This window comes from Plectropomus leopardus, chromosome 14 (assembly GCF_008729295.1).
Source record: "Plectropomus leopardus isolate mb chromosome 14, YSFRI_Pleo_2.0, whole genome shotgun sequence".
Taxonomy (NCBI): domain Eukaryota; kingdom Metazoa; phylum Chordata; class Actinopteri; order Perciformes; family Serranidae; genus Plectropomus; species Plectropomus leopardus.
In genome coordinates, this window is record NC_056476.1 from 30034923 (window position 1) to 30056604 (window position 21682).

At 41.4% G+C, this 21682-nt stretch overlaps 1 protein-coding gene across 1 annotated transcript in view; it reads left to right on the forward strand.

Annotated features, from left to right (window-relative positions):
* dicer1 (dicer 1, ribonuclease type III) overlaps positions 1 to 21682 on the forward strand; it is a 48533-nt gene that overhangs the window by 19200 nt on the left and 7651 nt on the right. Inside the window, exons 12-29 of the mRNA XM_042500226.1 lie at positions 466 to 708; positions 898 to 1052; positions 2391 to 2523; positions 3004 to 3079; positions 3177 to 3316; positions 5618 to 5797; positions 5919 to 6132; positions 6936 to 7089; positions 7196 to 7378; positions 7926 to 8031; positions 8805 to 8980; positions 11095 to 11845; positions 13738 to 13890; positions 16485 to 17120; positions 17272 to 17527; positions 19429 to 19697; positions 21022 to 21184; positions 21341 to 21416. Of these exons, the coding sequence (XP_042356160.1) occupies positions 466 to 708; positions 898 to 1052; positions 2391 to 2523; positions 3004 to 3079; positions 3177 to 3316; positions 5618 to 5797; positions 5919 to 6132; positions 6936 to 7089; positions 7196 to 7378; positions 7926 to 8031; positions 8805 to 8980; positions 11095 to 11845; positions 13738 to 13890; positions 16485 to 17120; positions 17272 to 17527; positions 19429 to 19697; positions 21022 to 21184; positions 21341 to 21416 (4064 nt within the window). The remainder of the gene's footprint in view (positions 1 to 465; positions 709 to 897; positions 1053 to 2390; positions 2524 to 3003; positions 3080 to 3176; positions 3317 to 5617; positions 5798 to 5918; positions 6133 to 6935; positions 7090 to 7195; positions 7379 to 7925; positions 8032 to 8804; positions 8981 to 11094; positions 11846 to 13737; positions 13891 to 16484; positions 17121 to 17271; positions 17528 to 19428; positions 19698 to 21021; positions 21185 to 21340; positions 21417 to 21682) is intronic.

Consider the following 21682-nt stretch of genomic DNA (forward strand, 5'->3'; position numbering starts at 1 on the left):
CTACTACAATAATACTACAGTAATATAACAAAACTGTTGTGTAAAACTGTTACAGTACTAGTAACGGCAAAATAAACTTAGAGTTGGGCTCAATGATTGTCTCTAACTCAGGAGATTCAGGAGCCAGACGTTACCAAAATTCAAAATCTAATCGTGAACAAAGTCGATGGCTATGAGGTTTGTGTTGTTGTTGTTGTTTTTTTGTTTTTTTTTCTGTTTTTGTGTATTTTGTGGTTAATTACTTGTTGGTACTGAGGAGAAAACTGCAAGAAAGAAGTCCTACTAAGCAAAACAAAAATTCTGAACTCAAAATGATATGGGAAGCCTGTGAATGTTCTAAATGTTTATCTGTTGAGTGATGATTTTTATCACAGCATATAACATGGTTAGGAAAGCATTTCTCGACCTGTTGTCAAGGCAGTATCAAGACTCAGTCCTGTTTGCCCCCCTCTGTCTCTCTGACAGGTTCTCCGTAAATTCCGGGCCCATGAAACCAACCTGCTGATAGCCACCAGCATTGTGGAGGAGGGCGTGGATATTCCAAAGTGTAACCTGGTGGTGCGGTTCGACCTGCCCACAGAGTACAGGTCCTACGTCCAGTCCAAAGGCCGAGCTCGAGCGCCCGTCTCCAACTACATCATGCTGGCTGACAGTGAGAGAACCAAAGCCTTCGAAGAAGATCTCACCACCTACAAGGCCATAGAGAAGGTGACCTTTTCTCTTTATCTCCTCTGATTTAGTCAGTAGATTATTATATAAATAACATAATTTACAAAGTGTGAGTGTTAAGTTAGTTTCTGATCCTGTCTTTTGAGGAGGTATGTTAGGAGAAATAATATGTAATAATGGAAAGGGAAGAGGGAGGTAGTGAGGATGATTTAATTTGACTTTGAGCAGATCTTGAGGAACAAGTGCTCCAAGTCAGTGGAGGTGAGTGAGTTTGAAGTGGAGCAGGTGCTGGACGATGACAACATCCTCCCACCCTACGTGCTGCGATCTGAAGATGGAGGTCCCCGGGTCACCATCAACACAGCCATCGGACACATCAACAGGTAGGCTGATGTGTCTTTAAATCCTCAATTCATGAAACCTACAGAAGGCACTTCTTAATAAAAATTACGAAATGGCATTTTTGCTGAGCCTGTCACTTCAGGAGTAGCTTTGCAAACACAATGACTGAGCAACAACAAGGCGTAAAAAAACCCCCAAAAACTGCCCATGTTTCCTTTAACAACAACAGTGTCCACGGCAAAGGCAAGTAAACAGAAGAAGACAGATGACAAAAAGCGAGTTCAAAAAGAGAGTTAATTTGAGCCCTAGCTGGCGTCGATTTGAATCCCTTCAAGTCCTTACTACTCTCCACCTTGGGAAAGCTGTTTCGATGTTTGCTTTTCTTATCTTGAGCTTGCTTTAAGAGCCTGGACACCAAACAGACCTCAAAGGACGAGCAGCAACAAAAGCCAACCGCAGCGTTGCCTCACTTCGTAACTAGGTGGGTTTCCATTTACCCACAAACTGCACAAATTAGAATTTTAAATATAAAATATGCCTAATGGAAACACTTCATTTTCTAAAAAAATTCCATTATTGCACAAGTTTTCATGGTCACATGAGGTGGTATTTCAGGCAATTCAAAAAAACGATATTTGGAAAAACTTTTTGGCTTTTCTAGGTCCCATGATGCTATGGCTATGTGCTTGTCACAGCAGGAGCTACAAGAGCTGTTATTGCATCACATAACTCTTCAAAACTTGAGCGGATCATTCAGAAGTTTTGAATCCACAATTCCTCAGTCATCTCACAATTGTGTTTTATTGAAATTACAGTAATATTGCTGATGTTTTGCGCAGATCAAGTCAGAGTTATTTCATTCACTGATGAAATTTGCTGTATTCAATGCTGATTCAGCAATTGGCGAGAAAAAAGCAGACAAGACACACCACAGCGACAAGGGCGACAGACGCTCATCAGTGGCCCAACATTGACCGACGGCTGACTGTGGGCTTGGTGTGTCAGGGCCTTTAGTCCCACTTTTTAGTTTCCTTTTCATTGTTGGTCTTCTATTGTTTACTTGTCTTTATGCTGTTGTTAGTGCAGCGTGTGACTGAGACAGCGTTAGAGAGTCTTTCTGGCTCTGACTGGATGTTTTGATTCAGGGGTGGTGGATTCTCGTAAAAGCCACTCTGAGCACTGGGAGGAGCCAGAGGATCCTGATTTTTTTCGCAGATTATCTGTTGCATGCACAACATTCAGGATATAGTGTCAGCAAATATGACAAAACATGTTTTTTCATAAAAGAGACCTGCTTTAGCTTTTAGAAAAGAATGCAAAGAAATATACAACAGCTTTAGAATGGGGTTTCTTAATGTGGCATTTGCTCTGGTGCTCAGGTATTGTGCTCGGCTGCCCAGCGACCCGTTCACCCACTTAGCACCCAAGTGTAAAACTATGGAGAAGCAGGATGAACGCTTCCAGTCCACGCTCTACTTACCCATCAACTCCCCTCTGCGAGTTCCTGTTAAGGTGAGGAAGAGCAACAATATTTTGAGTATTTGGTCATGGTCAAACACATAACCTTTTAAAACCTTTTTTTATTTCCTTCATGAATACTGGAAGAAGTTACAACTTACGAGTTAAAAGAAAAATTGCCTGAAATTTGGCAAAAAAGGAAAGGAAAAATGTTTAACAAAAAGGAAAAATGCTAAAAAAAACCAAAATGATTAAAATACAATAGTTATTACTTATTATTGCAATAATAATAGCAAATGCAATTTTTTCTCTCTTTCTCTCTTAAAACTCATTTTCTGGTCATTTTTTTCCTAATTCCTTGCACTTTGTGGGACATCTCTTGCCAAGTTTTTCATAGCCATTTTAGCCATGTTCTCAAAAGAAATCAAAGGTTTAATTGCATGGAATAAACTTCCCAAGAAAGCTCCCTCCTAGGATTAACTGAGAATGAATCCTATAACGAATTCTTGTGTTGCTGTGTCTCTGTCTTTCCAGGGTCCTTCAATGAATTGTGCCAGACTGGCAGAGAAAGCAGTTGCACTAGTATGTTGTGAGAAACTCCACAAAATAGGTAAAACCAGAACTGAGATTTAGCAAAATATTGCAGCCTCTTTAGAACTTTTCCCTGCAGATATTTGAACTTGTCTGTCTGACCTTCTTCCCACCAGGTGAGCTGGACGATCACCTGATGCCAGTGGGAAAGGAGACGGTGAAGTATGAAGAGGAGCTGGACCTTCACGATGAGGAGGAGACCAGTGTACCAGGCCGGCCCGGCTCCACCAAGAGGAGGCAGTGCTACCCTAAAGCCGTAAGAAAGTCATTGTGCTAGAGACTGAACATTGGCACGCTTATTGTACAGAAATTAGTATGTTGTTAAGTGAAAAATGCTTAGAAATGAGTCACTGATATACTAACATGAAAACAACCTGACAAATAGATGTGCAGTCGTATCATACTGCAGCATAATGTGTAGTTGTGTCCCCATGAATCCTCACATTTCTGTCATCTCTTGGTCTCCAGTCATAAATTATTTTTAGGTTAAAATCAGGATTTACCAGTCAGTCATTCTCAAAATAGACAGTAGACAGTTTCAGTTTTGACTTGCATTACGAAAGTTTTAACAATATGTTAAAGTTTGCTCACTGTCAACCTTGCTAGCTATAAAGCTAACTAAAGCATGTCTGTAAAGGGGAGACTCATGGGTACTCAGAGAACCCTTTTTCATTCAGATATCTGGAGGTCAGAGGTCAAAATGGCCTTGCCATTCTTCCATCGCTAAAATTTAGCTTAAATTTGAAAGGTTATTCCGACCCCTTACTGAGAAGCTAGCGTGACATGGTTGGTTATCGCTGCATTCCACAGATCATATAGTTTCAGATCTTATCAGTATCATCACTGTAGCTTTAAAACTCAACTCAGTGCAGCCTCTTAAAGAGGGGAATGTCAGCTGGTAATTAACGCAGTTTAAAAGAATTAAAGCATAAATTATGGACCTCAGTCACACAGCAATTAATCCGTTAATGTTGACAGCCCTAATTTAGATTTTCTCTCCATATTGCTCAGCACTACTATACCTGATGTACAACAATTCAGTTAGCTGTATCACACTTTCAGTTTTGTTTTCTTTTCATAAATAAGTTCGACTTTCCTTTGTACAAACCTATCTTCCTTAATACTTTGTCAACATCCAATACAGGCCTTCTATATGAATTTTTAGGTGAGATGTTGATACATGAGACTATATTTGAACTTTAGATCACAATGACAATATTGGTCATCAAAATCACAATGAAATACTTTCCTTCAATAGTTCCTATACATCTTGATGTGTTTACACACGTGTCTGTCTCTCATAGCAATAAAATGATATAAATGTCAAGATGAAATTAAAGCTGCAAGCGGCGATGAACGGGCCCTCGCACTCCCATGTATGTCGGGGTAGTGGTGGGACTGCAGCTAAAGCGGTTGTTCATTTCTGTGAAAGTCGGATGATATACGCAAAGAGTTTGAACCCTGGAGTGAGCTATTTCACATAGTGTAGTACTTCCAGTGGCAACTAGGTGACAGCGGACAAGAGACAAATTCCATGTTATCTTTGTGTACATCATTTGTTGGTAAATATCATGTAAATCCAATGATAATTGTCCCTCAAAGCTTACTTCCTGTTGCCAGTAGGTGGCACTATTATGAGCAGTGAATATAGCCATACAGATGTGTTCAGGATGGGACGCTAATAAAACCCATGAGGTCTCAGGCAGATTGGACAGTGTACACCAGAGTTACAACAATGTCCTGTTTTCTTGCAAAACATCAAAACTGTAAAAGTCTTAAGATCATACAGACAGAATTACAACTGGATCCGATTAAGTGTGTAGGCCAAGTTGATGAAAGTTTAAAAAAACGTTATTTACTGTTGCCAATAGGTGGCGCAATCGTGACTGGTGAATATTGTTATACAGAAGTGTTCAGGGAGGGACCTTTATCAAACGTTTGAAGTTTCAGGCAGATCGGACAATGTACACCAAAGTCACAACAATTTCCTGTTTTATGGTGAGACATCAAAATTGTATGCCACATAACTGGAAAACCGTAAAAGTTTTGTACAACACTGTGATAACTTTTCATCACCAAGGGGTTGAGAATGGACATACCAATACTGAAGTCGATCAGATGAATCCTGTAGGACAAGACAGCAAAAGTACGAGGCCCGAAATTGCCAAAAATCAGCACAAAATTCAAAATGGCAGACTTCATGTTGCATTTGGGGGTGGGTCCAAAAGGCTTTTTTGTGCGTCTAGGCATGATGCAAACGTGTGCTGAATTTCGTAATTGTAAATGGAACCAGCCATTGGGGCTACACATTAGGAGATGCTGTGGAGCCATTTTGCCACGCCCGTTTCTGAAACCACCAAAATATGAAATTTTTTTCAATGGGCCAGACGAGCGTACCAAGAGTCATGAGTTTTTGAGCATGTTTAGACCTCCAAAAATGCAATTCATTGGAGAGAATAATAATAATTCCTTGCATTCCAAGAGGTTCAATAATAATCCAAAAGGCTCTTGTAGAATTTTGTGAAAAGTCTCTCCATTTGTGTTTTGTCCTCTGCAGATACCAGAGTGTCTGCGGGACAGTTATGCTGTCCCGGAGCAGACCTACTACCTATATGTGATAGGGATGGTCCTCACCACCCCTCTCCCTGATGAACTCAACTTCCGTAGAAGGAAGCTCTACCCACCGGAGGACACCACCAGGTGCTTCGGCATCCTGACTGCCAAACCCATACCTCGAGTATGTCACCTGGTTCCACCTTTGTTCCATGTTTTCACTCTTTAATTCACTTGCTAAAAGATTGAAATGACTCCAGCAGTGTGCTCTCGTCATTGCCTACGGATGCTTTTCTTCTGTCCAGATCCCCCATTTCCCGGTGTACACTCGCTCGGGTGAGGTGACCATCTCCATCGAGTTGCAGAAGTCTGGTTTCACGCTCAGTACCGCCCAGCTCGACCTCATCACCCGCCTGCACCAGTACATCTTCTCCCACATCCTCCGCCTGGAGAAACCTGCACTGGAGTTCAAGCCCACGCTGGCTGACTCGGCTTACTGCGTTCTACCTCTGAATGTTGGTGAGTGAGTGAGCGATTGAGTGACTGAGCAAGTGAGTAAGTGAGTGAGCGAGTATGTTAGTGAGTGAGTTTGTTTGGTTGTTTTTATTTCTGTGTCATCCCCCTTGACAAGACACTATAACAATACAAAGCATGCTTCACCTTCTGGTTTTACAGATATCGGCCAAAAAATAGATACATAAAGTAAATTAAGTCACAAATTAATATATTACCAATATTCTTGCAAAAAAATGAACAAATTGTACTGTGATTTTTTTTTTTTATTTGTATTTCACAGATCAGAGTTTATCCTGATAAGGAGCTTGTTTTCTCCAGATAATGAGCTAATCTAAATGCTTCATGTAAATAACCACATATATCATTGTACATAATCCATATGTACTAATTCAATATCTGTTTTTATGTTACTAAACAAAAATGTGTGCAGTTCAACATAAACAGAGCAGGAGAAAACAAAATTAAACTCATTTTCTGTACCAGTCAAACAACACATACGACAAATCCTCAGTCCTTCCTCTGACTTCATAAACCGTCCACTTTCAACCATCAGTAGTAAAATACCAGATCTCAGCTGAGCACACAGGGATCCTAAGTGTTTGCAGCTTTGGTTAATTCCATATATCACCAACCCTTTGCTCTTTATACTGAGTCAGTATATATTCTCTGAACATACAAATATTAATACAATCAATGTAAGTACAAACAATTAGTCAACCTTATTAGATGACTTTTTCACCTTATGCGCTGATGCTTAATAGTTTCCTTCCATTGTGCTCTCTCTGCTGCTGCATCGGCTCGTTCAGTTGGGGACTCCAACACGCTAGATATGGACTTTAAGTTCATGGAGGACATTGAGAAGTCTGAGGCCCGCACTGGCATTCCTACCACTCAGTACACCAAGCAGAACCCCTTCACTTTCAAGCTGGAGGACTACCAGGACGCCGTCATCATTCCAAGGTACCACTGCACCCTGTGTGCATACACTGACTGTGTATACTTGCCTCTGATGCATGAGGAACAAACTAACTCCGTAACGGACATCACACTGCTCCTCCTCCCCCAGGTATCGTAACTTCGACCAGCCTCACCGCTTCTATGTTGCCGATGTGTACACAGACCTGACGCCGCTCAGTAAGTTTCCTTCACCAGAGTACGAGACGTTTGCTGAGTACTACAAAACCAAGTACAACCTTGACCTGTCGAACCTGAACCAGCCGCTTCTGGACGTTGACCACACCTCCTCCAGGTCAGCAGAACAGCCATCATGACAGTTAAATTAAGCTGTAGATCGCAGACTATTTTCTGTTAGAAAGCTGTGTTGGTTTAACTGGGAATTTTTTCAAAACAAAAGAACAGGCTTTACACGGTTTTTAAAAGGGGAACTTCATTCATTTCACACATCAAATTGTGTTTCTAGTTGTTGGAGAGTTTATGTTGTATATGTGGAAAAAGTTGTATAAGGCCATTAGTCAGTAAAAAGGAATGCACACAGTCAAAAAGATATCTCTGGTTCTGCAATTATGACTTTTTTCAAACTGTCCACTGTCAGTTTGGCAGTGTTATAGGAATACAAAAGAAAAATTTGTGGAGTACTCCTTTTAAACACTTTCTCAGAATATTTGAAGTCAGTCACTGAGCCTTGATCTTTTCTTATGATGTAATTAGCATTCAACACTTTTTCAAGCACTGTCACACAGTCACATTGTAATGACAGCACTTGAGCATGCCTCTTTGTGTATGAATTGTATGTGGACATGTGTTAAGAATGGGCTCTTGTTTTCTTGTGCTCTCAGACTCAACCTGTTAACCCCTCGGCACCTGAACCAGAAGGGCAAAGCCCTGCCTCTGAGCAGTGCAGAGAAGAGGAAGGCCAAGTGGGAGAGTCTGCAGAACAAACAGGTACTGGCTGCTCCTGATAGAAGCACTGTGCTGAAAAATGTTATAATTCATTGAGACCACTCTGTTGGGCTCTGGCAAAAAAAGCCACACCTGGCATAACTTTTGCAGCATTGAAATACAGCATCATCAAATAACAATGTGTTAAAGGGGTATGACTTTCCAGAGTTGTAGAAACAAAACTGTCTCGGTGTAATTAAGTGCTGTGCAGTGATTCGGTGTCCGATAAACATTTAAACTCACGGATCTGTTAGTTAAACCTTGGTTCACCTAACATACTGTTTGTCATTGCTGTTTTAGTCTGAATACCTACCTAGACTCTAATCCTTCAAATTCATGGATCTGTTTGTTTAACCTTTGATCGATGCTGTCCACAATTTGCCTTTCTCCTTACCTAATTCTATAGATCCATGCAGAATGTTAAAATAGTAATGGTCATTTGTCCAGTTGCCTGTCTTTGTTACTGCCGTTTATTATTATAAAAATTGACATAATTTTACTAAGGTTACTTTTTATTTCATTTTTGACCTGTTTTCATTATGGGCATTTCTAAGTTTAAAACTTTTTAATACGGACTGATCAACTAATGTATGCATCTACAGTGATACAGATCCAGTTTATTTACTACCTGAAAAAAAACAACTGATGAAGTCCTGATGTTCCTCTTTCAAAGTGCTGCTATTGGTATACATTTAGCTGCTTTTTGTCTGTGTGAGTATAAATGAGTTTCAGCTCCATCAGCTTCCATACATTCTGTACTGTGCTGTGTTTGCCAGATCCTGGTTCCAGAGCTGTGTGCCATCCACCCCATCCCGGCCTCTCTGTGGAGGAAAGCAGTGTGTCTGCCAAGCATCCTCTACCGCCTCCACTGCCTTCTGACGGCTGAGGAGCTCCGAGCCCAGACAGCCAGTGAAGCTGGAGTGGGAGCCCAGACCCTCCCGCCTGATTTCAGGTCCCTCTCACACACTGTACACTACACAACACACAAATTCAGTGTTTAATAAAAATGAGCCACTTTAAGTTATTTTTTAATGTGCTGAATCCGGATTTTCCATCATAGTCCATTATACTCTACTGTAACACTACAGTTGCACAAAGGTAAATCATGCAGAATTCCCACTTGTGTTAGAATGCAATATATGAAGAAGGGCTACAAGATTCTCGCTAAAGTGTGCATCATGATTATCTCCCTCAGACTTTAGTGATCACAGTTCTCTCACGACTGTTACTTTTTCAAAGAAAAATGTTTATTGCACTCATAGACACTGAAGTGAGAGAACACATCTAAGATACTTGCTGTCGAAACGGGGCTTTAAACAAGCAACATGAACATAAAACTTTGCTGACTTAAGTCCAAATATCAAAGTGCTCGACTTAAACTTTAAAGGTTTTTTGTAACAGCAACAAAAAACCCTTAAGTCTTATATTGTGTCTCTTAGTCTAGAACATCAGTGATAAACTTAAATACTGCTGAATATAGAAAATAGAATGAAATGTTACAGCTTTAGAATAACTAACACATACACTTACCGTTATATGATGCACTTGTTTTGAGTTAGGCAGCTGTAAAACAGTAAACCTTTAATTTCCTATAAATTCTTCACAATAAAAGTCCCATGTTGTCTTGTTAATTATAGTTTCTATTGTGGATAAGCCAAAATAGGAAATATTGGTTTTCCATCTGCAGTGGTTTTACAAGAATCCTATTGCTGTACAAACAGCAAAAGAGGGGAGAAAGTAAACTTCAAACTACAGAGATTCAGTTACAAGCTACAAAAGTTCTGAACACACCTTTAAGCTCTGGGCTGCTGCACAGACAGGAGCTGAGTTGCAACAAGCTTGTTGGAGGGAGACGGCTGTCAGCTTCGGCTCGGCTAGTTTGGGGTCGACATGTGTACAACATGATAAATTACACTTATTTGAAAGATTTTATTGCACTTACATTAATAAAATGAGAGGTTGTTAACTCAAGTACCTGTGCTGCTGGTTGCGTTGCCCTCTCTGCCTTTGTTCACTCTGCCCACTGTCTGTGCATTGGTGAAGCACAAAGTGACAGGAAGCACAGGAAAGACTCTCACACTGAGCTAAAATGAATCAAGTGCATATACACTAGTTAAATAACAGAAATATATATATATTTTTTTTTTTTTCAGAAAGGTGGGGGAACCCATTATTAGAGGAAACACCTAATAGCGATGGGGATTGTTCCACAGCAAAGAAGTCAACACATGAATGCAGCATGAATGTATAGATTGTTAGTAAAAAAAAAAAAAAAAAAAATCACGAAGCCCTTTTTTGAAGTATGCTGGCAGTTCCTCCTTGCAACTGGAAACACACCTGCTAAGTTTATATAAAATTACTTCTGAGATTCCTTTGCAAAGTGGCTGTCGTAGGTGGTTCATGTTAGTTAAATACTGTCAGTGGTATGTTAATAATACACTCGGAGCTCAGATGTTACATGAGAGAGAGCCGGGTGTGCTTCCGACTGCTTGTCAGCGGTTGTGACACTTAAGAGTTGTGAAGTTAAAAAAACTCAGACCGTTACAATAATCTGTGTGTGACTAGTGCTCTAAATTAGTCTGTTAAATTTTGTTGTGTATCTGAAAAAGTAAGTGTCCTTATTGTGAAAAATGGTAAAACTCACCTGGTCTGTGCTGCAGGACAGAGCTCCACTCAGGGTGAGCTGTGGGGGCTTATGTGTTTGCGTTGAGGTGCTGCTCACACTGACACCAACATGGCTCAACTCAGTCAATTAACCCGTTAATAACTGCTGGGATAAAATGAACATTCTTGTCAGCAGCAGGATCACAAACACTCAAATGGCATTCTTCCTGTGCAAAAAAAAAAAAGAATATCTGAATGCCTAAATTGAAAACCAAATTAACAAATACCTGAATATTTGGGTCCAGCCCTTGGCACATCAAAACATGCCCGACACACTACTGACAGGAGAAATGTAATTTTGTATTTTTTTTTTTGGTCTCCTCAGATCTTAATCATTTGTGTGTAAACTTACCCAAAATAGTTTCCCAACATACTAATGTAAAGCTGGTGTGTATGCGGCAGGTATCCAAACCTGGACTTTGGCTGGAAGAGATCCATCGACAGCAAAACCTTCATCTCCTGTCCAGACTCCTGCAGCGAGGACGGGGAGGGTCACTGTAAGCACCAAGAAACTGTAACCCCTGACCCCACTTCCCTGACAAATCCCAGTAGTCACCACTCTCCCCTGCCCGAGCAGGGGCCCCGCGCGGCCCTGGAGCCGGGAGAAGCCACACGCACGAGGAACCTAACCAACGGCACTGCCCTAGTCACCAACTGCGATGACGACGGCCACCAAGATGAGCACCTTCACCAACACGACAATTGCCAACGCTCGCAGCCCGGCTCCCCCAGGCTGCAGAGTCCTGAATCAATACAAACCACTACCTCAGTTCCTGTGCAGCCCTCTCACAGCTTGAAGAAGCCCAGCTCCAGTCCTCCACAGCCTAGTGATGAATGTACACCAGGGAGGACCTCAGACCACGCAAATAAAGCTACCTCAGTCTGCAGCCGGGCAGCCACAGGTCCCGATGCCCCCACAGCACCTTCTCCTCATCCTCACAGAGCCCAGGCAGGAGACTCCCCTAAAAGCCTGGGGCCAAACCCAGGCCTCATCCTGCAGGCCTTGACCCTGTCCAATGCCAGCGACGGCTTCAACCTGGAGCGGCTGGAGATGCTTGGAGACTCTTTCCTCAAGCACGCCATCACCACATACCTGTTCTGTACCTACCCTGACGCTCATGAGGGACGCCTTAGCTACATGCGCAGCAAGAAGGTGAGCACACACTAAGATGCTGTGACCAAGTAATCTTACATCCTTATTTTTGGGCTTTTATCAGTGGAAGGAGTGTGCTCAGTTGTCATGGAGATTCCATCCTAAGGTTACAGTAAATCTCTGAAAACATCTAAATGAAGCAAACTCCTTCAGAGGCTTTGGCTGTATCAAAGTATTCAGGCATATCGTGGTATTAAGAAATCCAGACAGTATGATTTTCAATACTTTCAAAAATACAGACGCTCCTCTTTCTATCAGACTCATGAGGAGATGCTGTATTGAGGACATATATTATCAAGTGCACATCACAAGCAATAAGAGGTCATGTAGGTAGCATCGCACACTGAAATACTGTCATATACTCTGTTCACAAAGAATGGATTTCTGCCACTGATCACACTATGAATTGTACACCTGCAATCACTATCTCACCATATATATCACTATCTCATGGTCTGATTGAAAAAAGATATTACACTAATGATACTACACACACTTTGCCTATAAAGTGGAGTGCTGTTTGCCTCCGCACTGCCAGTAGCCATGGCTGGAGGCGTTTCGCTTTCGGGTTGTCTGTGTGTCCGTACTATTCTTGTGAAGGCTATATCTCAAGAACACCTTGAGGGAATTTCTTCAAATTTGGCACAAACGTTAACTTGGACTCATCGATGAACAGATTGTATATTGGTGGTCAAAGGTCAAGGTCAATACGACCTTGCACTCAACTCATGTTCGTGAAAGTGAGACCTGAAGAAGACCTGGGAATTTTTTCAGATTTCAAATGTCCTCTTGGATTGAACAAAGTGATTCGAATTTGCGGTTATATAACCACACAAAAACTAGTTTTGGACAGAATTCAATGATATATTATGACAAAATTTCACGAAAATATCAAATAGAATATGATGATTAAGTGATGGTATTTTATATCCAAAAGGTCAGTTCTGCTGTGACATCATGATTCTCTGCTTAAACACTTTTCTGGCCATTACTCAGCAACTTAACTCAGGAGCAGAAGCAATGACATTTGGTCAGAACCTGAGTTGGTGACACCCTGAAACTGTGCTGATTGTAGAGATCTTTTGTGTTGACCTGACCAACAAGGTGCAGAGGTAAACCTCAAAACTTTGCAAAAGGAATTTGATTTTGGGAATTTTAGGTGTTACACACCTACACACACATTTTAGGTGTTTATACATGCATCTCAGTTTCCACCAACTGTTCTGAAGATGCTAATAGTTTCACTGTAACTGCAACTGTTTGAGATGATCTTTGTAATTTGTGCTGTTTTTGCGTTGAGCTTATCTCCATAGAAAGGTGCCAAGTTTGTGCCAATTGATGATTCAAATTTGTGCACAGGAGCACCAAAAAGGACAGGCAAGGCTATGTATTACACCCTTTATGGATGCTTTGAAAATTTCACTGTTGACTTTTGTCTTATTTTAGCAGGTTTAGCTGCTGCAAAAGCCACACAATCTTTAGTGAATTTGCCCCTCACACTTGTTTTTATGGTTCACTTATAGCATATATTAACATTCTTTTTAGTCCTTCCTTGTGGTAACTCTATTTTGTGTTTTATATTAGTTGTTTTGGAGTTGTATATTTTGTTTTTGTATTTTTGTTCTGTGTTGTCTGTCTAACTTCTGTTGCTGCCTGTTTCGGCCAGGACAATCTTGAAAAAGAGATTTTTAATCTCAAGGTTTTTCTGGTTAAAGGTTTAATTAAATATGCACACTGTACTACTTTCCTAATGCAGCTTCTGATTGGTCACCACTCAGTTCTCATTGATCTCAGTATCTAAAAAACAGTTACTGTTGTATGAAAGTAAACTCCTCTAAGGCTGCAGTGTGATGCTGATGATCTGGACTCTTTTGTACTCTGCTCATGTGCAGGTGAGCAACTGTAACCTGTACCGTCTGGGGAAGAAAAAGGGACTCCCCAGCAGGATGGTGGTGTCCATATTCGACCCCCCTGTTAACTGGCTGCCTCCTGGCTACGTGGTCAACCAAGACAAGAGCGGCACTGACAAACTGGATTCAGAGGAGGTCAGTGCACTTCCTGCTTCTCTCTGTCTTTACACTGCTAGCTGTGTACACCTGCGTCTGCAGAGAGCTGAATTAGGGTTTAGCAGGGGGTATGTTTAAGGGTCAGTCCTGAGACTTTGAAAATGATGGCACTAAGAGACGGGCCATTCACAGTGTGTAGTATATTTTGTTAATTCCTTGATGCACTCATGTCTGCTGTGGATGTTGTCAGTGTTATGACAATGTCAGGCCACTAGAGGGCAGGCTTCCCCCTAGTCTGGCAACACACCTCTTTGTGTTATGGTTTGAAGTCCCAGCGCGTTCGACTCCAGTTTCTACTTTATATAAACTGTAATTAATGTAATAATAAGAAAAATAATAGCTATATTTATATAGCACCTTTAAGAAGCAATGTTTACAACGTGCTTTAACAGACAAAGCCAAGGCTGGAACTCAGGGAATAATAAACATCAATAATCAGGCCAAACAGAGTTAAGTCTAGAAAAGTCAAACAAAAAGGTAAGAGCAAAATGTGAATACAAAAGGAACACAAGAATAAAGCAAATGAAGGAATAAAAGTCATAAAACAGGCAGATCTCAAAAGGCATTTAAAGTACTGAATAAATGATGTTTTAGAAAGAATAAGAATAAAGGTGATAAAAATAATATGAAAAATAATATAAGAAGACAACATAACAGCAGTGGGGACAAAACAAAGATAAGAAGATAAAAACAGATGAGTAGGAGGTAGATGAACATGCAAATAAATTAAAACATGAAAAGGTATAAGAACAGGACATAGGGATAAGGTAAGGACAAATAGAGGGAGCTGCAAAATGAATAAAGGAAGAGAGATTAAAAAAATAATAAATTAATAAAAGTGACAGCACACAAAAACAATTTGTAAAATTGGGTTTTAAGAAGTGATTTAAATGATGTCACTGATTCTGGGAGCCTAATCTCCTCAGGCAGGTTGTTCCAAAGTCCTGATGGCAAAAGCACAGTCACCTAAGTAAAAGTAAAAAAAAAAAAAAGATGTGTTCCTACACTGAGATAATGATAATATCTTTATGCAGCACAGTTTCAGGTGAAGAAGCTGCCAACTTATCAAGTTAATCATAACCCAGTCTTGTAATACAGCATTGCATACACAGTCAGTGACTTACAAAGTGCAGGAATTAATGTTTTTACGAACAAATTAATGTTCCCCAAAGGGTCACAATAACATGAACAACACCTGTAGAGTTGATGTGATGGTAGATACCATGAGATATTTTGACATACAGTCAGTAGTATCACAGCAATCATTTCAGACTCTTTGGATCTGTGGGAGCATCGAGCCAGTGGGGGTAAGGCTGAAGGAAGACCGTGGCTCAGGAGATAGAGCAGCTGTCCATTAATCAGAATATCAGTGGTTCGATCCCCAGCTCCTCCAGTCCCCATTTTGAAGTATTCTTGGGCAAGACACTGAACCCCACATTGCTCCTGATGACTGTGCCTCTCTGAGCAGCAGAGTCAGTGTAGTCAGTGTAATGGGTGCAGCTAACAACTTTTATCATTAATGATTTATCTGCGATTCGTTATTTAATCATTGTGCAGTAAGTGTCAAGAAAATTGAAAAAGGTGGAAAAAAATTCCAAAAGCTTCCAAGACATCAGTGTCTTATAGTGTGATCAAAAGTCCAAACAATGGGGTGCCTGGTGGCTCAGTGGATAGAGCAGGCGCTCCATGTATAGAGGCTTCGACTCCGGCCTCAGCCCTATATGTCATTCCTTCTCTCTCTCTCTCTCTCCATTTCACACTTGTGCTGTCCTATCGATCGGCAAAAACGCCCAAAAAAAATCTTTAAAAAAAAAAGTCCAAACAATAATCAGCTTACACTCATAGAAAACACAAACAAGCAGTTGAGCTTATAGAAGTTGATGTTACAATCCCCTAAAATAATCAGCACTTGAGATGTTTTAAGTGGGCAGAGGTAATCATTAGGGTCATTCCCCTGAGGGAAGAGAGGAGACCAGAGCAAGGAAAACCAAACTGAAGCCGATAAACTATCTAGGTAGTATTTAGGGATCTGATCTGACTTCTCCAATCAGAACGGTGTGTACATGTTACACGTGTTACACGTGTTATGCATGTTATACGTTACGTGGGAGCGGCTTCGTTTGAGGGATTTCTGGGAGGTGATGGTCCACGATTTCACAGAGGAACTGTGGATTCAAAACTTTCAGATGATCCACTCAACTTTTGAAGAGTTATGTGATGCAATAACAGCTCTTGTAGCTCCTCCTGCATCATGAGGGAGCCAGTTCCTACTGACAAGCACATAGCCATAGCATCATGTGAGCTAGAAAAGCCAAAAAGTGTTTCCATTGCAGCATTGAAATACCACCTCATGCAAGTGTGAGTGTTTTTGTGATAAATGGGATTTTTTTCAAAATTGACATGTTTCCATTTGGCATATTTTATATTCGCAATTTCAATTTAGAATGGAATGGAATGAAAACCCACCTTATAACACCTGAAAATAACTCTTTAGGTCAGTTGTTAATCATAACTCCCTCTTTGAAATTTGCTTTTTCCTTGAACTCTGCTTTCCTCGTATGCATATCTTCCAGGCCAAAGATGAGCTCCTGGCCAATGGGCAGTCTGGAAATGACTACGATGAAGACGACGACGAGGGTGAGGAGGTGGACGAGGACGGTGAGCTGTTGTTGAAGGACGAGCCAAAGGATGAAGTGAACATGGAGGACGATCTGGAGTATTACAAGGAGCACATCAAGTTCATCGACAACATGCTGTTGGGCTCCGGTGCGTTCGGTAAGAAGATCTCCTTGAGCGGATTCCCTCCCTCTCTCACCCCGACCCCAGGCTCCTCCCCCGCCATGGAGTCTCCATACGAGTGGAAGGCCCCCAAGAAGCCCCTCCACCCCACCACAGCTCACTACCACTCAGAGCCGGTAACCAGCGGGCCCTCCGCCGAGGAGTTTGACTACAGCTCGTGGGACGCCATGTGCTACCTGGATCCCAGTAAAGCCGGAGAGGAGGACGACTTTGTGGTGGGGTTTTGGAATCCATCGGAGGAAAATTGCGGCGCCGAGCTCGGCAAGCAGTCAATATCCTACGACCTACACACAGAGCAGTGCATCGCCGACAAGAGCATCGCTGACTGCGTGGAGGCTCTGCTGGGCTGCTACCTGACCAGCTGTGGAGAGAGAGCTGCCCAGATGTTCCTCTGCTCACTGGGCCTCAAGGTGAGTATGGACCTCCCACACTGTTCTGTCTCAGTACTGCATGATTCAGCACCATATACAGACAAGTGGCAAATTCAAAGAGATAAAGGGGATGTCACAAGTGTGGCCCCGGGGATATGCAGGTATTCAGAGTTGTTTCTGATGCCTGCAGGTGTTGCCGTTGGAGAGAGGGGCCCTGACAGGAGTGGTGGTGCAGAGCTGTCAGAGCACAGCCATCGACCTGTGCTACGGCTGGCTCAAGATCCCGCCCCGCTGCTTGCTGGACCATCCTGACGCAGAGCGAACTCTCAACCACCTCATCTCCGGCTTCGAGAACTTTGAAAGAAAGATCAACTACACCTTTCAGAACAAGGCTTACCTCCTGCAAGCCTTCACCCATGCTTCCTACCATTACAACACCATTACAGGTCAGACTGCACCTCAAAGCAGCAGGGTGGTTTTTCACTGTGTGCTGTACAGAGCAGGCTGTTTCAGGTGTCACTTACACAACAGTTCAAAACATTGTGTTTGGAAATCAGAGATATCATTTGGGTCAAAACAATATTTTTTTAATGATATTTTTTTGAAGATTAAATGGAATATGACTGATGTTGGCAAATATTGGAAGTGGGTAAATTGGTTCCACTGGAATTGGTCAATGCATGTTGTTCCCAACGTTGGAACGACAGGTGGCTCCATTGATGAGACAGTGGATTGACATGTAAGGGACAGTGTTCATTGGGCGGGTCATCTTACAAAATATTATTTATATGTGTATATGTATGCATATATATATATATATATACACACACACACACACACACACACACACACACACACACACACAAAAGCTATTTTTTTCTGAAGTTCTTTAAAGCTTGTGCTGCTGCAGTTAACTTCTGGTTGGACAGCACTACAGATGTTTCATGGCAACTCATTCACACATTACTGAAGTGTGTAACAACAAAGACACTAATTCACTTTAAATTTTGCAATGACATTTAGTGAATAAGCTGTTTGAAACTAGATAGAAGTTACCAAGAACTTAGAGAGGACTTTACACACAGATCTTGTAATGGATTTATAAATAACGGTTGCAAATACGGATAATTGCAAGGCCAATTTTCACTCTCATTTTATCCCTGGTGTGATTTTCACTTCTGACATGGAAAAGTAGGGAATTCAGTTTTATTGATTTTCAGGTCTGGTTAGGTATGAAAAGAGTGTGAGGGAGAACATGGCGAGAGTATTTTTGTTTCCAAACTATTGCCCCAATCTTATGTTCTATAATAAATAAAATTCGAGTTTCTAAAAAGAAATTGATCCCACAGGCAGAGTGCTTTTCATGGCATTTGGAGCAGGCAGCCAAAATGTTTACCACTGTGTGAGAGAGTGCTGCCAGAGCAAGCTTCATGTATTGAAAGCCAGGCAAGATATATGGTGTGTGAACACACACACACACACACACACACTCCTACACACAGCTGCCGCAAGCCTGTCTGTACGTCACAGCTCTGCTCCAAGTGCCTTCTAACTGAACCAAATCCATTTTTGCCTTTAATTGATAGGAGAGTTGTTGAGCATGAGAGAGACAGAGACAGAGACAGAGACATGCAGCAGAGGGCTAAGGTTGGAATTGAACCCGCAGCTGTTCCAGCGAGGACATAGAGTCTGTACATTGAGCACCCACTTTATCCGAAAAAGTCAGGCTTTCTAACATGGGATTCTGTTGGAGCCAGCCTCAAGTGGCCATTCAAGTAACTGCAATGATGAACTGAGCAGTGTACATATATTTATTTCCCACTCCTAATGATCTGGTCTAGCTCCAGAAATACAACATCAGTAAGTGGCAGCAGAATTGGATTTCTTTAATAAAACATGGAAAGAGAGCAATGAGCAACCACACAAAGAGGTAAAAATAAAAAGAATACCCAAAGTTTTTGTTCTTTAAAATAATTCTATTTTTTTTTTTGATAATATTTAATAATCCCTGCCTAATTTTCATACCATTTTCTTCTCACTTTTTACTAAAGTTTTGCAATTTGCTAGACATTTCTGGCCAAGTTGCTCATTGCTTTTTTCCTTCGTATTTTTGAAAGAAATGAAACCAATTTTCTCAGGTTTCAGAGGTTTAAATGTTTGTGAAAGGTGTCTGAATCAAAACTGATGTCGATCCAGGTGTTAAAGGGTTAATCATGGTGGGCTGCCACAGATGAATGAATGTTAGGGAAAAACTTCATATTATCCATTGCAAGTTGGTGCTTGATATGCCGTGCAAATACTGATTCCACCTCAGCACGTGTCTGACTGTTGTTTGTTGTCTCTGCAGATTGTTACCAGCGGCTGGAGTTCCTTGGTGATGCAATTCTAGACTACCTCATAACAAAGCACCTTTATGAAGACCCTCGGCAGCACTCTCCCGGCGTGCTGACCGACCTGCGCTCAGCACTCGTCAACAACACCATCTTTGCCTCTCTGGCTGTCAAGTACGACTACCACAAGTACTTCAAGGCCATCTCGCCCGAGCTTTTCCACGTCATCGACGACTTTGTGCAGTTTCAGCTAGAGAAGAACGAGATGCAAGGCATGGACTCTGAGGTGAGTCCTGTCCCTGCCACAAACACAGCGAGCATCAGGACTGAACAACAAAGCCCTGTAGCAAGAAACCTAATCTTTGCTGTGATTGTTTTTTCCCCCCATAAAATAATAGTCAGCATTCACAAAGATCTGCCTGAATAAGAGGGCTGTCAGCTTGTATGAATCTGTTTCATATTCCAAAGATTTCAGCACTGAGGAGAACATGCAGTTGGCTTTAATTTGCCTGGAAAGGGTTATCATGGCACCAGATCTCCTCTCTTTCTACTGGAGAGGTACTCGAATGCCTCAGGACAGCAGGCACATACACAGACACACTGCAAATACAACACAAAGAAACACAGAGTAACAATAACACCATGAAGCTGCCAATGTAGCATGCTTTAAACTGTTACATGTAGTGGAGTAATGAAAAAATGATTTTCATTTGAATAAATGTCTGTTAAAGCAACATTATGTAGCTTTTCCACCCAAAAATAGCAGTTTCAAGGTTGATCTAATAGAGCACTAACTGTCAACAGAGAGAATGGCGTCCATCCCACTATATCAGAGCGCCCCCGTCGCCTGCTTTCAGCAACATGTAACTTGGCCAGCGGAGTGCAGTTCTCTGGCAAGCAGTGCATACAGCGCTACGGCACACACCAGCCTTAAGCTAAAAAGATCTTGTGAACAGTAAAGAAAGTTTGGTAACAGTTTCTATGGAGACCATTTTTATAATGCCTTATGAAGGCATTTATAGTGAATTATAATACATTCATAATGCTTCATGACTACACTCCCACTACACACTTACTGATGCACTATATCAACAGTAATAAACCATTATAGATGTAACTTATAATGATTTCACAGTGGTTAGCAAGCTACCTAGCTACAGCATATAGCATACTCACTGCAGATTTTTAGGTCAGCAACAGTTTCTGTCCACTTTTTTTCCTTTTTGAAGCTAACAGTGTTGCAAATAGTGACTCTGAAAGTTCTCCAGTCTTTGCAAAATCTAATTCTGTGACTAAAAACTCTCCGACTTCTGACACGTTGTCTTTAGATGTCAGACTTCAGTCTTTTAGATGTATTTTCATGATTAGGCTTAACACCAAGAATGAAACATTATGATGAAGCATGAATTGTTATAAATGCACTCATATGTGCCTCACTTTACTTAACACATACAATGATAACTCATGATTCCTTTCTGGACTGTTATAGCACATTATGAGTACTACTACTACAGTAAATTGTTGTGTGTGTATAGATGAGTATAGGTGTTAATAATGCATCACAAGCCCCATAAGTCAACCTTGTTTGTTTGTTTTTTTTTTGTAACCAGCTGCGACGCTCTGAAGAAGATGAGGAGAAGGAGGAGGACATCGAGGTCCCTAAGGCCATGGGGGACATCTTTGAGTCTTTAGCCGGAGCAATCTACATGGACAGCAGGATGTCATTGGAGACAGTGTGGCAAGTGTATTATCCAATGATGAGGCCACTCATAGGTGAGGAGCAGTAAAAGCACATTCTATCAATTTACTTTTCAGCCATCATAGTAGCTCATTCAGGTCAGCAAACATTCAGGACTATAACCAGCTCTGTTGATGAATTGAAAGTGATGATGTTTTGTTTTTTTACCTCAAACTCCATCCCCTCTGCAGAGAAATTCTCTGCCAATGTGCCACGCTCTCCTGTGAGGGAGCTGCTCGAGATGGAACCAGAAACTGCCAAGTTCAGGTAGGAGATCAGCAGGAAGCTTCATTCAAAGGCTGCTTCTGCTGTGACATGTATCATATGAAACAGGTTTTTGTCGGTTTTCTCTTTCCTGACCTGGACAGTATTCATTCTAACAACACAATTTAAAGGACAGGCCAATCGGAATGGACTTAACTCAGGGGTTAATACCATTGAAGTTCAAAAGTAATTACGGGTGCATGTATAAATATATATATTTTTTAAATTAACAATTTGAACATTAAATATCTCGTCTCTATACTGTGTTC